At 38.3% G+C, this 15001-nt stretch overlaps 1 protein-coding gene across 1 annotated transcript in view; it reads right to left on the bottom strand.

Moving 5' to 3' along the window:
• The window catches only part of ACSS3 (acyl-CoA synthetase short chain family member 3), a 157857-nt gene that overhangs the window by 35707 nt on the left and 107149 nt on the right, over positions 1-15001 (bottom strand). Inside the window, exon 9 of the mRNA XM_043561620.1 lies at positions 14178-14281. Within this exon, the coding sequence (XP_043417555.1) occupies positions 14178-14281 (104 nt within the window). The remainder of the gene's footprint in view (positions 1-14177; positions 14282-15001) is intronic.

Genomic DNA, 15001 nt, shown 5'->3' with positions numbered 1-15001 from the left:
GCACGGTCAGTATGTCCTGCCTAAGTTGACACTATGCATACTTCCTGAGATTCTTAAGCATCTTTGTATAGTGACTACATATTTATAATCTTGTCAACCTTCCGCTGTTTTGTTATAATCAATGACTGTTAAGTTAAATGAACAGCCTGTTGTTCTATAAGATTACTTTGACTCACGTTTAAGGGCAATGAAAAGGATTATCCATTCAGGTACTTAAAGTAGATACTGTAGGTTTATACTTGGAACATTAGTAATTTGAGTGCCTTGTTGATTTTATTTTGATATTCATTTGGGGTTTTGGGAAAAGAACTGTTGGTAGTGACATGTAAAAGATACATTCAGATGAAATGACAGTTTCCAGGATTCTCCACACAGGGAGCCATAGTTAGGACCAAAGTGGGATAAGAAAGACCATAATGATCGCTATAGAAACTTTGGTTGTCTCTCTGTATACCTCTGAACGTCCTGAGACCCAAAGAATGTACTGATCCACCTGCATGGCAAGCACACTCGTGTGCTCACATGTTCATGCACACAGACTGTGTCACCACCCTGGCTCTCAGGCTTGTCCAGGTGCAAAGTAGGCTTCTGGTTGGGGAAAGCCCTCAGGCACACTGCCGCCCTGACCCAAACTTCTAAGGACTCCCAAAGCCCCATTGCGAAGATGTTCTTAAAACATCTGCTTCACACTGCCCAGGCTATAATTAACTGGCTAGCAGTTATCTAAGAAGACAGGAAATCCGGATGTCACACTGAGACCGAGAAATGGCTGCATTTAAACCAACCAGAACATTCTTTTGAGGAAAAGAATTGGATGCTTCATTTGGAGAAATCTTTCCAAAGATACCTAATCTTAGAAAGAGACACCCAGGAAGAAGGTGGCAGGGAGCTGAAGGCTGTGAAGAAGACGTTAGATTGGTACATTTATATTCATACTGCATTAACAGCTAATGCAGACACTTCACTTTTTTTTTTTTTTTTTTTTTTTAGTATCTTTACTGCCTCTCCACCTTATTGCATTGGTGAGCTATTACTTGGAGGATTTTTCCCTAAAACCTCTAACTCTAAAGAAAAATAATGAGAACATATGTTTTTTTTTAAATATGAATTATGCTGTGTTATGCTAAGTGTTTTTTGTTTATGTTATTGCACTTAATCCAACTACACAGGGAGATAGAAAGAAAAGGGATATTCTTTTTACAAATGAAAAATACTAAGGACTGACCTAGAAAATTGAAACCATTTTTCCTGGTTGCATAGTTCTTACAGAAAAGGATCAGAATGAAATAGAAAAGCATACCACTTGTGAGGTTCTTAAGTAGAATATGAAGGGCTGAAGAGAAATCACCTGGACTGTGTCTCAGAGGAAGAAAAATCCTTGCGATAGACAGTGAGCCCAGTCTTTCAGATTTGCAAATGGAAGTAATGGTGGGACACAGCACTTATTAGCAAATATTTATTGAGCAGCTACTATGTGCTAGGTGCTGTCATCAGAACTGGGGTAGAACAATGAACAAAAGTGACCATGATTCCTACTGTCGTGGAGCTCACATTCTAGCCAGAAAGACAAACAATAAAAACACACATAAAACATATGACATGTTAAGGAGTCATAAGCACTAAGAAAATTTTTGAAAGCATAGACGGGGTGTGTGATGTGATGGGGAAGAATCGCGATTTTAGATTGGGTGGCTAGAAAAGACTTCTCTGAGAAGGTAACATTTAAGTGAAGGCTTGAAACGAGTGAGGACCTGTGTCACATGACATCTAAGGACAAAGAATCCAGGAAAAGGAACCACAAGGGCAAAGGTCCTGAGGTAAGCTTATTTGTAGAGTGTTTGAGGAATGGTTAGTCAGCTAGTGTTACTGAAGCAGAATAAAGGAGGAAAGTGTTAACAGGGAATAAGCTCAGATAGGTAGTAAGGAGACAGATCATTTGAAAGTTCTTTGAAGTCCTTGTAAGACCTCAAGCTTTAGTTTTGAGTGATGCTGAATGCTAATGAGGGCTTTTGAACAAAAAGTAATGAATCACAACAATGCAAATAAAATTTATGTAAATATCTGCACAACATTCAGTTCTATGGCCAAGTTTATTTTATTTGGGTTTTGAGAGAGCTGTATGTGAGAAAATGCATGGAAAGACAGATGTTGCATTAGAATGGTTGGTTCAGACACAGAGATTTCTGTGTCTTCCCGAACACTCAGGAACCAATTCACATGAAAATGCCCTAGACTAGTTGAAAGGCGAGGGTCCAGTCAGGTGATGCAGGGAAGACAACTGCCCACATCAACCAAAATAATCACTTTTGTTATATAAGTGTTAGTGTGTATATAGATCAGCACAACATTTCTGAAAGGCACTTTGGCAACTATAAAAACCCTTAAAAATGCACCTACTCTTTAACCTAGTGGTTCCACGTTAAGGAATATATACAAGGAAATGTTTGTAGACGTTCACAAATATTAAGCGTCAAGGATATTTATCACAGTATTGTTTATATTGATGTTTAGAAGACTGTCCACAGAGATCAGTCCATATTAAGAATCAATGCAAAGCTACTCAAACATCATAGAATAATGTCTGATAGGAAATAATTTTTACAAAGTATTGTTTAGAAAATCTGTAAAACAGAATGCATAATATGATTCTTTTACGTAAGTAATATGCACTGAGCAAAAATATATATCTTGGCAAGATACACATTAAAATATTGACAAGTTATTTCTGAATGGTGAGCGAAGGGGAAATTATGTTGATCAATTCAGAAGGCTATATCCACAACTTTGAAATGTACTCACTATGGAGAGTAGATTGGCTGCAATTTGTTGGATCCTCATCTTATTGAAAGGTGGAACCTATGTCCTCTCGATTTGAGTCTCAGCTACTTTTTGATGGCTCTAATAGAAAAGAGTAGAAGTGACTCTTTGTTTCCAGGCACAGGCCTTAAGAATTTTAGATCCTTATCTCTGGAACCTCTGAGCTGCCATGTAAAATGGCCCATTATTCTGAATCCTGCAGGCTAAAAATGCCACTTGCAGGCATTCCCGTCAAAAGTCTTGACTGACTCCAACCTTGTGGCCATTCCCAGGCATGAGAGTGAAACCATCTTGGACCCACCAGACCAGCCTATTCACCACTAAATACTGTCTGAGTTGTCTCAGTCAAGAATACATGGAGTGTGGGGCCCCTGGTTGGCTCAGTCAGTTAAGCATCCATCCTTGGTTTCAGCTCAGGTCAAGTTATGATCTCATTGTCTGTAGGTTTGAGCCCTGCATTGGGCTCTGTGCAGGCAGTGCGGAGCCTGCGTAAGATTCTCTTCCCTTCCCCCAGTCGTGTGCAGTTGCCCTCTCTCTCTCACAAAATAAGTAAATAAACTTTATTTAAAAAAAAAAAAAAAGAGTGCATGCAGTGTAAAACCTCTAGTTGATCGCTGCCCATACTCCTCATCCATAAAACCATAATATATGGTTGTTATTTTAAGCTACTAGGTTTTGGAGTAGCTTGGTTTTGTTTCTTTGTTTGTCTGTTTGTTTGTTTGTTAACACAGCAATAGATACTTGGAACACTGGTCACTAAAAATATTATAAAATCTTCCAAAAAAGAATCAGTGCAATTCTCAAAAAGAATTGTGCACATAATTATATGAAAACACTCTCTTCAAATCAGGTTCTTCCTGAGTGCTTGAGAATCATTTGAATCAGCAGAACCAAACACAGTCTAGTCCCTGACATTTTATGTTCAAGAATTGTTTGCTGACTAGTAAATACATATTTCTTCCATGGGTTTAGGCTCCAGTTCCCATTATTAAGGTCAGGGTTCTTAAAAAAATAAATAGCGGATCACAGAATAATGCAATCCCAAAATGAAATGGGAAGCAGGAGAAACAGAGGACTCAGAAGAGAAAAAGCTGTATGTTATCATTATAATTCTGTTCCAACATTTTCTTATCCCAAGAATGATATTAAAAGGTCAGGCCTCCAATACATATTTATGGAATTCTCTCTGAAAGGCATTTCTTTTAACGGGAAGGCAGTGTTAAGGGTGGAAAGACATGCCAAACAGAAATAGCAGCATGTTCAAAGGTTGAGAAGTTAGACCATCAAGGGACTGACTGCAAGACATTCAGCAGAGCAAAGCTCAGGGGTGTAGGGCGGACAAGAGAAACAACAAGAGACAAAGTCAGAGAGATGAGCAGAGGCAAATCAAAAAGTGCCTTTTGTGCCAGGATAAGAAATTTAGATATCATTCCAGGAAAAATGGGAGGCAGAGCGGGTTTTAGCAGAAGTGATTTGCTCAGAATTGCATTTTACAAAAATCTCTTCAGTTGCAAACTGGAGCACTAAACTGGGGATCCCAATCCAGAGCAGAAGTCACTTAGATGTTGGTGGTTTGATGAGGGGTGAGCAGCTGTGGAAGATGAGATCAAATCTGAGTTACACTCAGAATCAGAGGGTCTTGGTGATTGTTTGAGTGTGGAGAAAGCGCAAGAGGGAGAGGTCCAGACAACCCCAGGGTTTTGGCTCATAAATGAAAGGCAATGCAGAAAGAAGAGTAGATGTGAGTGAGGGTTAAGAGGAAGAACACAGTGGCAGGTTCACAAAGCCCATCTCTGTCAATAAGAGCTCCCGCTGCATCTGAAAATCTGCCATTCTGTACACACTGTGGTTCTAGAAGCACTACATTTAAGCAATATGGATTTAGAAGTTGGTGGCCCATGCAGAGAGCTGAAGTCCTGGAAATCAATCAATTCAGCAGCCTGGTACCGCTGAGTCATATTAATCACAGCATCATGATGGGCATAAAAGCAATTTGTAAAGAAACCATTCTCTCCAATTCTGAATCTATGCAGTGTGCTATAAATAACTTGAATGGTGGCGGCAGAGGGGAAGCAGAACAGTGAGATGTACACCGGTGAAAGAAAATCAATTGAATCTTTGTGTTCACGAGATGGTACGATTACAGTTTAAAATACTTAATTCAAAGCAGCCTAACTTTTTGTACTGGAAGCAGACCATTAATTTGAGTTGTGGTCTTATCCTTCTCCCTTACCAGCCCCTTACTGCCTCTAACTGTGGAGAAACTCATAAATTACCTGCAGTTAAGTTAGATAAGAAACGCTGAATTAATGAAGGCATACGATAAGACCTAGGAAGGGAGGAGTGGACAAAACAGAGAAATGAGAGTTCCCGTTTTAATCTTAACCAGCAAGTTGACTCCGGGAAATTAAACTCTCTATGATTACTTTTTCTCGTGTACAAATTGAACTCTTACGTTCCAAGTTTTCTTGAGTCTGGATTATCTACAGGCCAGGAGGCGAAAGATGGCCTTTACATTCATGAAAGGTGATTCAAAGAAAGGGAAGGAAAAAGGAAAATATTTATTGAGAGTTCCTGTAGGTCACAAATTCTGCTGCATTGTTTGTACATATTTCACTTCACTTCAAGCTTCCTACAAGCCCGTGAGATAAAGTGCCCGCAGAAGATCAAGGCCTTGACTATAGCTGCAGAGTGAGTGTTGCACCAGGATTGAAAGGCAGTCCTGTTAGGAGTCAGCATCACTTTTCACTACCTACACTGCTTTTCCAAGGAGAACAGTCACCTGTGGTTCCTGAAATTAGAACTGACAGTACAAGAGGAATTGGAAACTATTTTGGGGGGGTGAGGGTCAATGGGTCCACGATGAAAGGGTTTATAAGCAACAGGGGGAAAATCAAATTTCCAGACAGTAAGGTTTGTGAAGGAAGGGTTTAGGAACTCTTTTTTCTTGTAGAGATCAACAAAACCATAACATATTTTTGCCTTTCAAGAGTGGATTAAATGTGATTCTTGCCCAAGGTAGGAGGATTAGAATGGAAGACATTTCAAAGGCCGAACCAACTTTATATCATTCGTTGATTTTACAGTGTTTAGTCTCTTGTGAAAACATGACCACAAATACAATAATGAGTACAAACAAATATTCTAAAAAGCAATTATACATATCCAAACTACTTCACGTAATCATATTTGAAAAAAAAAAAGAAACGATGTTCTTTCTACATGATCGTAATACAAAGATGACAACGTCTGATTCGAAGGGTGGTATTTGACTTGGAAGATTCATTTTCAGATGGATTAACAATTTGTAAACAGTTATTCACTTTCAGAAAGAAAAGCCTTGTGAAGGCTGCCTTACATTTGACAAGAGATTATTCCTCCCACAAATCAAATTCATGTAGCTTACCTCTAAGCCCCTGCTTCTCAAATTATCAGTAAAAATTACCTACCTTAAACTAATGAAGATTGCTCTAAATGAAAAAAAAAAATCCTGTTGCCAGGCAACAAAGATGGCATCAGGACTTTCTTCTCTCTCACCAGATGGATAGTGTCAGCATCGCTAGCTGAACATTGCTGAGAAGCCACTGAATCCATAAAACTGTTTTTTCCCCAATCACAACTTCTCATGCTAAACTATGTAAAAATTCTTCCCCATGAATGAAAAAAAGAGATGAACTTATTTTTGACTGTGACATTGAAAAAAAAAGTGCAGCAGACAGTAGTAATCCATTCACATAACTAAAGACTCTGCATTCTACTATTTGAAAGTAGCATATGGTACATCCTGGACAGCCCCATTCATGGGGCAAAGGCATTGTCAGTCCAGTGCAGTTCAACCCAGTGAACTGGGTTCCACAGTGTGTATTTCAAGAGTTTAGTGCAATCCTTTGTCTTTGAAAACACAGGCCTGTACTTTAATGAAACCACAGCACCTGAATTTGATGGACTCAGACATGAAGTAAAACCCAAAAGCAAGGAATAACAAAGAGTCCAAAAGTGAACCTAGGAAGGCAGCATTTGGTTGTACACAGGTATCTCACTCTGAGATCTGCAGCCATGGGAAGTTTTGCTAGTAGCTTTTGGCACCCAAACTATAGAAAATATGTTTTAAATAAAGATAGAAGCTTCAAGGTAAGTCACCAAGAAGATGCTTTCCTCACTGTCATCTCAGCCATGTAGGGCCTCTTATGCCTGAGTCCTAGAAAAGCATTTTGCGATAAAATATACAGGATTTTACGTGAGGCACAAGTACATTTAAGTTGGAAGAAAGTCATAAATTTTTCACACAGTTGTACATTTATTTTAAAAAAGGCAGAAATAGGGGAGCCTGGGTGGTTCAGTAGGTTGAGCATCAGACTTTGGCTCAGATCATGATCTCGCAGTTCATGAGTTCCAGCCCTGCAATGGACTCTGTGCTGTCAGCACGGAGCCAGCTTCAGATCCTCTGTCCCCCTCTCTCTGCTCCTCCCCTGCTTACACTCTTACTTTCAAACAGTAAATAAAACATTTTAAAAAGGCAGAAATAATAAGAGTCATAAAGCTTCCAACGTTGAATTCCAAAGATGAAGAAAAGTCCCTACTGTAGAGTAAATTTAGGGCTCCAGACTGACAGATTGGAATCTCTCAGCAAAAAGTGTACCAACTTACTTATAAAAGCAGAATGCCTGAGAAAGCAGGGGTAATAAGGGAGAGGATGACCCAAAACAGCAAGTGGCTTCAACTTTGATACCCTACCTATCAAATCCTCAAATGTTGGCTATGTCACAATTAGTCTACCTGGAAGGAATGGGACAGTACTACATTTGAAATGTACCATTTTCCACAGAGGTCTCTGCTTAGGAGAATTGTTACTAAACTGTAATTACTTATTCCATTTTGTACTTTTGATTTTTGTGAAGAAAATGTATTGCTGTCTTTAAAAAAATACTTGGGCTGGGGTACCTGGGTGGCTCAGTCGGTTGAGCGTCCGACTTCGGCTCAGGTCATGATCTCACGGTTCGTGGGTTCGAGCCCCGCATCAGGCTCTGTGCTGACCTCTTACCCAGCCTGGAGCTTGCTTTGGATTCTGTGTCTCCTCTCTCTGCCCCTCCCCCACTCACGCTTTGTCTCACTCTGTTTCTCAAAAAAATAAATATAAAAAAAATTTTTTTAAATACCTGGGCTAAAGGATCTTGCCGAGATAAACCTAAGACTAGGGACTGAATTGGGTCAGCCTAACTAATTTTTGTGGTTAAAACTGTGGTTGAGTTGTCTGTTCTTAGGAAGTATATCCTACTACACTGTGCGAAAAAAAAGGATTATTGTGTCAAGTGGCCTTGACATATCTTAATAAGGTAGTATTGGGGGGGTGTGCTATTAAGATCAATGATTTTGATTTAAGAACTGGCATGATAGAAGTTTGCTGAAGGCTTTGAATCCACTTTAACAAAATCCAAAATTATCAGATTCCTTCTCAAAGGAGGAAGATTTAGTCTATGTATAGAACATAGTGACTTCAGAACTGGCAACTGCAATTAAAACTGCAGCAGTTCAATCAAACAGAGAGAGAAATACTGTGATTACTCTGAGACCTAAGAACTCAGCAAAGATGGCTCAAGGCAGATAAAGTAAGATCAATAACTTAATTGTCACCAATGTCTCAATCTGTTAGGTGGCTACTGTTTTCTCACTGAAATCCCTCCTCAGGGTTTCTCAAATACTATGAAGAATCTTATTCCCTCATTAAAGTGATAGAAACAAAACAAGTAAACAAACAACAAAACCACCCAGTGCCGCTCAAGTTGGTAGCTATTACATCATCACTACTTCATCACTACTTGGGTACTTGAAATACTTTCAATGTAAGCTCTGTATCTTCTGATGGGAATCACACAGACAATATTCTGACAGCAGATAGAAAGAATCACGGATTCCTTTCATCTCAACCCTTTACCTACCAAGGTGTTCTTTATTAAAGCCTTTGTGGAACTTGGGTATTCTAACCTCACAGTCGTTGTCTTTAATTGACTGGTAGCATGTGAAAAAACAGGGTTTCTACTTAACTAACATTAAAAAGTGGGATGCCGGGGCGCCTGGGTGGCGCAGTCGGTTAAGCGTCCGACTTCAGCCAGGTCACGATCTCGCGGTCCGTGAGTTCGAGCCCTGCGTCAGGCTCTGGGCTGATGGCTCGGAGCCTGGAGCCTGTTTCCGATTCTGTGTCTCCCTCTCTCTCTGCCCCTCCCCCGTTCATGCTCTGTCTCTCTCTGTCCCAAAAATAAATTTAAAAAAATTAAAAAAAATAAAAACGTTGAAAAAAAAAAAAAGTGGGATGCCAAGCTGTTTTGTTACAATCACTTCTAAACCAGTATCATGTCTTGCAGGGAAAGGGAAAGGGGGAAAGGAAAGGAAAGGAAGAAAACCTCTAAAAAGAATAAGGTCTACTGTGTTTTGGGTTCTAGTAGTTTTTGAGTTTTTGAGTCTAGGGTTTTTGAGTTTCTAGTAGAAATTTAAGGAATCTTTTTTTTTTTTTTTTTTTTTTTTGTATTTGGCCATTCACTCATAAGGAAAATGATTCCTTTATAGTTATCTTCAGACAGGGGCGCCTGGGTGTCTCAGTAGGTTGAGCATCTGACTTTGGCTCAGGTCATGATCTCACAGTCCGTGAGTTCGAGCCCCTGCGTCGGGTTCTGTGCTGACAGCTCAGAGTCTGGAGCCTGCTTCAGTTTCTGTGTCTCCCCCTCACTCTGCCCCTGCTCTGCTCATGCTCTGTGTCTCTCTGTCTCTCTCTCAAAAATAAATAAACGTAAAAAAAAGATATTTATAGTTATCTTTAGTCAGAAACACAACAACAACAACTTCCTGCAAAGGACACCATGCACTGCACAGTGCTTTCCAAAATTGTGCTTTGTATCTGATTTTTGGAAAAGTTAAAAATGATTAATAACAGTAGGGTGTTTTATCTGGTGATGTATACCTGAGGATAATGAAGTTTTGGCTGTTTATTTATTTTTGCCCATGAATTACCATATCTTAATGGGACGATTGTCTATTCTCTTAATCTCTCCTTTTTGTTTTGTTAAATTTTTAAATGTTATTTATTTATTTATTTATTTATTTATTTAGAAAGAAAGCACGAGTGGGAGGGGCAGAGAGAGACAGAGAGGGAGAGAGAGAGAATCCCAAGCATGGGGCTCAATCTCACAACCATGAGATCATGACCTGGGCCGAAATCAAGAGTTGGACACTTAACTGACTGAGCCACCCAGGTGCCCTTAATTTCCCCTGTTTAAACTATAATTGCAGCACCTCTGTTTCTCTTTCTCTATGTATAACAGAAAATGAAAGATTCAGTCAATTATGCAAGTATTTTCAATCATTTTATGGATAAGTTATGGTGAAGATAAAAAATCTGAATGAATGACAACAATTTGTCTTTTATTCAGATTTATGAATCAAATATATACAACTCTCCTATCTAAATTTAGCAAGACAAATTTTCTTTATGAAAGCATTAAGTGTTTACATTAGCACAATCCAAAACAAGGGCTTAATATTTCAGTCATGTTGAATAATGATGTTTTTATTTAAATGCTCCTGCAAGGGGTTGATTGGTTCTCAAATTTTCCACAGATTAGTTCTCAGTTTAGAATCTTATATATTATTTAAATCAAATATTAAATGGTGTTGATATCAAGGGGCCAAAAGAGAATGCCAGTCACCAGAAATCTGTTATTGCTAATACAAATTTCACTAACGTAACAAAAACAACATGGTAATGAAATGGATTGACTGCAGAATGCCTTCTTATAACTCAAGTCACAGGAATTAATCAATTTTTATTCATACATTTTAGTTACTTACCATATCCCTAATTAATTCTAAATCATACATCACAGTTTCTAAGCAGCCATTTGTACACTTATATTAATGTAATCAGAAAGCAAATTCATAAATTATACATTGTATGGAAGACTCATAAAAGTGTACGATTATATAAAAAAATCAATTTCTAAGTCAATAACAAGAAAAAAGATCTTGTAGAAAATCTGAAATTTGAAATGAAAAGTATTTCTTTGGCCAAAGCTTAACATGCCTTCAAATGCTATCAGGTTTTCACATGGCCACTCTTGTGGACATGCCCCCATCCATTTAATATGTAAATAGTAGGAAATTCATGACTGTGACAAACACATTGGATTTTCCTTTCTCTTTCCTAAGAGTTAATAATAACCCACAAAGTACTTGCCTTTTTCTCCCTGGTGATTTAACATTAATTTGATATCACTTTAAGAAAGGTCCGTGGGGAGTGCCTGGGTGGCTTAGTCGATTGAGCATCTCGACTCTTGATTTTGGCTCAGGTCATGTGGGCATTGAGCCCCACATCAGGCTCTGCTGCTGAGCATGGAGCCTGCTTAAGATTCTCTCTCTCTCTCTCTCTCTCTCTCTCTCTCTCTTTCTCCCTCTGCCCCTCTCCCCCACTCATACTCCTTCTCTCTCTCACTCTCAAAAAAAGCTGCAATTAAACCTGAGTATCACTTTGCAGTTACTCGCCACATCATACAACTTTGTTTTTTTTTTTTAATTTTTTTTCAACGTTTTTATTTATTTTGGGGACAGAGAGAGACAGAGCATGAACGGGGGAGGGGCAGAGAGAGAGGGAGACACAGAATCAGAAACAGGCTCCAAGCTCCGAGCCATCAGCCCAGAGCCTGACGCGGGGCTCGAACTCACGGACCGCGAGATCGTGACCTGGCTGAAGTCGGACGCTTAACCGACTGCGCCACCCAGGCACCCCAATACAACTTTGAAAGTAATGAATTGATTCCCTCTATGCAACTGAATAAAAATTTGAAGGAAATTTTGTTAGTAGCTGACATCTGCATCACCTGGGATGAATTTCTTTTATAAAGTACAAAACTCCCTACCTGACTGGCTACCTATCCACCTCTCCACAGGTATGTATTTCTGTACTTTAATTGGACACAACATCAAATTCTGTAAAATCAGATGGGAGGGGATAGAATCAGTCATTATTAGTAGAAATCCACTATGTTTTCCACAGTACTGAGCAGCCCTTCAAACCTGATTAAAATGATGGCAAACTGACATAATGTTGCTATTAATTTTCTCTAAACAAGACATTAAAGAAAAAATTGCAAATTCACATGAAACTCAGTACCCACCAGGGAACTCCTATGTGTGTTTTTTAGGTGTCAGTAAGCTTTTCGTAAGCCTGGATGCACTAACTACATACATCTGCACAAGCTATTATATATAAAGATACTAACAAGAAAAAAAGAATCATAACTTTATGTATTAATATGCTGATTTCCTTCAGTAGGCTTTGGCATAGTCACCTATAATGGGGGAAAAACAGTATTTTTCTGCAAGCACTTGCATGAGGTCACTGTGTTGGAAACAACCCCTCATATTGACCAGGAAAAGGAAAGGAAAATCATCTTAAAGTTGATAAGATATTTTCCTCTTCCTACCTAGGAGAGTAACAGTTAGAATTTTCCTGGTGAATAAGGGGATGCATCAATCCTATAAATACTCTTCCTTGCAGAAACAGTAAGTCTTCACTTGTTTTTGTATATTTCTACATATGGCACTGCTCTTTCTCTGAATTCAGTCTTATCATTTTTATTTCCTAAATAGTTACAAATCTGAATTTAGGTAAGAAGTTTTTCCCTTAGCAAATAAAACTAGAGAGAATAGAAACTCTTTCTGATTTTCACTGTATTTAAGGAAAATGTATTCCACTCTGATCATTCATTTTATATTTTGTATTACCAAAGATATGGAAAACATGTTTTTCCAAAGAGCAATATCCAAGAAGATAATATAAAAAGTATCATTTATCAGAATCAAAGAGTTCTAAAATATCAAACAATGAACTTCAGTTTTAGTCACTCACTTGATTTTCTAGACTCTTACTATTTTTAAAATCAGGCTTAATCTTTGCAAAGAAAATTTATTTAAAAATTGTTTTCATTCAAATTTGATACTCTGCCCAGTTACTCAGAAGATAAAAATTCTGAAAACATTAATCTAAAAGGGTTTATGTAATTTACTAAACTAAGTAGAACTGAACTAAAATATTTACATACAGGGGTGCCTGGGTGAATCAGTCAGTTAAGTGTCTGACTTGATTTCAGCTGAGGTCATGATCTCATGGTTCGTGGGTCAAGCCCCGAGTTGACAATGCAGAACATGCTTGGGATTCTCCATCTCCCTCTCTCTCTACCCCTCCCTCACTCACACTCTCTCTTTCTCAAAAATAAACTTTTAAAAAATTGCTTTAAAATATGTACATAAAAAGGCCACAAGGTTCTCATAGCTCAGTTACTTTTTGTGAGTCAAATGGAAAACCCAACAAAACCTCTATACTCAGTGAAGGGGAAAACAGGTTCCAGTTAATTTCCTTACTTTCACATATATACACAAATATGCCTAAAAAGAAGCAGCATAGGGGCGCCTGGGTGGCTGAGTCAGTGAAGTGTCAACTCTTGAGTTCAGTCAGCTCAGATCATGATCTCACGCAGTTTGTGAGTTCAAGCCCCATGATGGGCTCTGTGCTGACAGCACATAGCCTGCTTGGGATTCTCTGTCTCCTTCTCTCTCTGTCCTTCTCCCACTCGTTCTCTCTCACTCTCTCTCAAATAGATAAATAAATAAACTTAAAAAAAAGCAGCAGAAAGGTTTTTTTCTTTTTTTAAATTGTATTAAATTTCATGTTACATCCGCTTAATATGACAATTTGTTTCCCAGGGATCACTTAGTGTGAGGAAAATAGAGAATAAACAAAATAAGTAAATAAATTATACATATAATGATAAATGTTTTGGAGAAAGATACATTTAATTTTATAGAACACAAGAAGGGAGCCAGAGAACCACAGAAAATCTTATGAGAGAAACACTGCTTTAAGAAAAGTACTCTGGGAACACTGTGCCAGCCCTACAGCAAAGCAGAGGGAACAGAGATGAGTGATGAGGACAATTTAAATCGGGGCAGATGATAATGCAGCTGCCACAGCTCAAAGGCAATGGGAGCGCTGAGGTGGTATGAATCCAACAGACGCTTCAAAGGAAAATCTGAGATTTAGTCACTTACTGGATACAGGCAAAACAAAGAGGAGGAGAAGCAAGCAAGATCTTCAATACTCTATACCTAGAGACCAGGAAAATGGCGTCATTGATATCGTTTACAGAGACCTTTTCAACAAAAGGATAACCAAAGAATTGCTTATTTCTACTGAAGCCAGAACCACCTAAGTCCTGAGTTTATGCTTGACGGTAATAGCTCAGGGTCTTCTCCAATCCTTGCAGTGTTTTCGAACACTTCTGCAATATTTCTGTACATGTTTGGAAAATGCTCACCAGTTTGCCACCAGTGGTCTAGGACAGGTACTCTGAAGACCTTTTTGGACCATTCCAGGGTCTCCACATCACATCGTTCTCCAGCCACAAACAACGTTTTGAACCTGAATATAAGAGGAAGCATGAATTCAAATTATTCCTTGAAAATAAATCTAAATAATTTCATCCTCATTCTTTAAAACATTCTAGAATCCAACCACATTAATTCCATCAAGGAAAACAACCATATTACCACTATATCATATTATAGAATGGTGAGAAGGATTATGTGTTTTGACCCAAATGTAGCCAAATGGACATTGCAACATTGAAGAAAGATGCTTCCAAAGAATTTACAACTACAGCTTCTCAGTTTGGAGAAGAGCAATTGAGTTGATCTTTGTACTGCATCTGTCATATTCATCTAATGATCAAAGATGAAAACCTTTTTCCTCCTTGACATTATGTCTGCTAATTTTAGCTCCATGTTTGATTGCTGTATTCTATTTAAGTCTATACACAAAAATATACGCTTGAATATCAGCTAAGGCAACAAACAAGCTCATAAATATGATGTGCTTGTTCATTTTGGTGAGTTCCTTTGATAAAAATTACTCTGATTTCAAATACATATTTACCCTATTCCAAGGACATACATAGGAAAAACAGGTTATTTAAAAGTAAATACCATTGTGACCTTTCTGGTCAACAAGACTCTTATCAAAAGGAATACAAGGTTATTAAAGAGAGCACTATGCCACAGAATAGAAAGGATGAAATAGATAAATGGAATTAGACTGACACTTTTGGTGGTTCATTAAAAGAATGATTGTTTTTCTTTTATT

Source organism: Prionailurus bengalensis, chromosome B4, assembly GCF_016509475.1.
Source record: "Prionailurus bengalensis isolate Pbe53 chromosome B4, Fcat_Pben_1.1_paternal_pri, whole genome shotgun sequence".
Lineage (NCBI taxonomy): Eukaryota > Metazoa > Chordata > Mammalia > Carnivora > Felidae > Prionailurus > Prionailurus bengalensis.
Note: the sequence above shows the minus strand (reverse complement) of the source record. Positions and strands in the feature narration are given on the sequence as shown.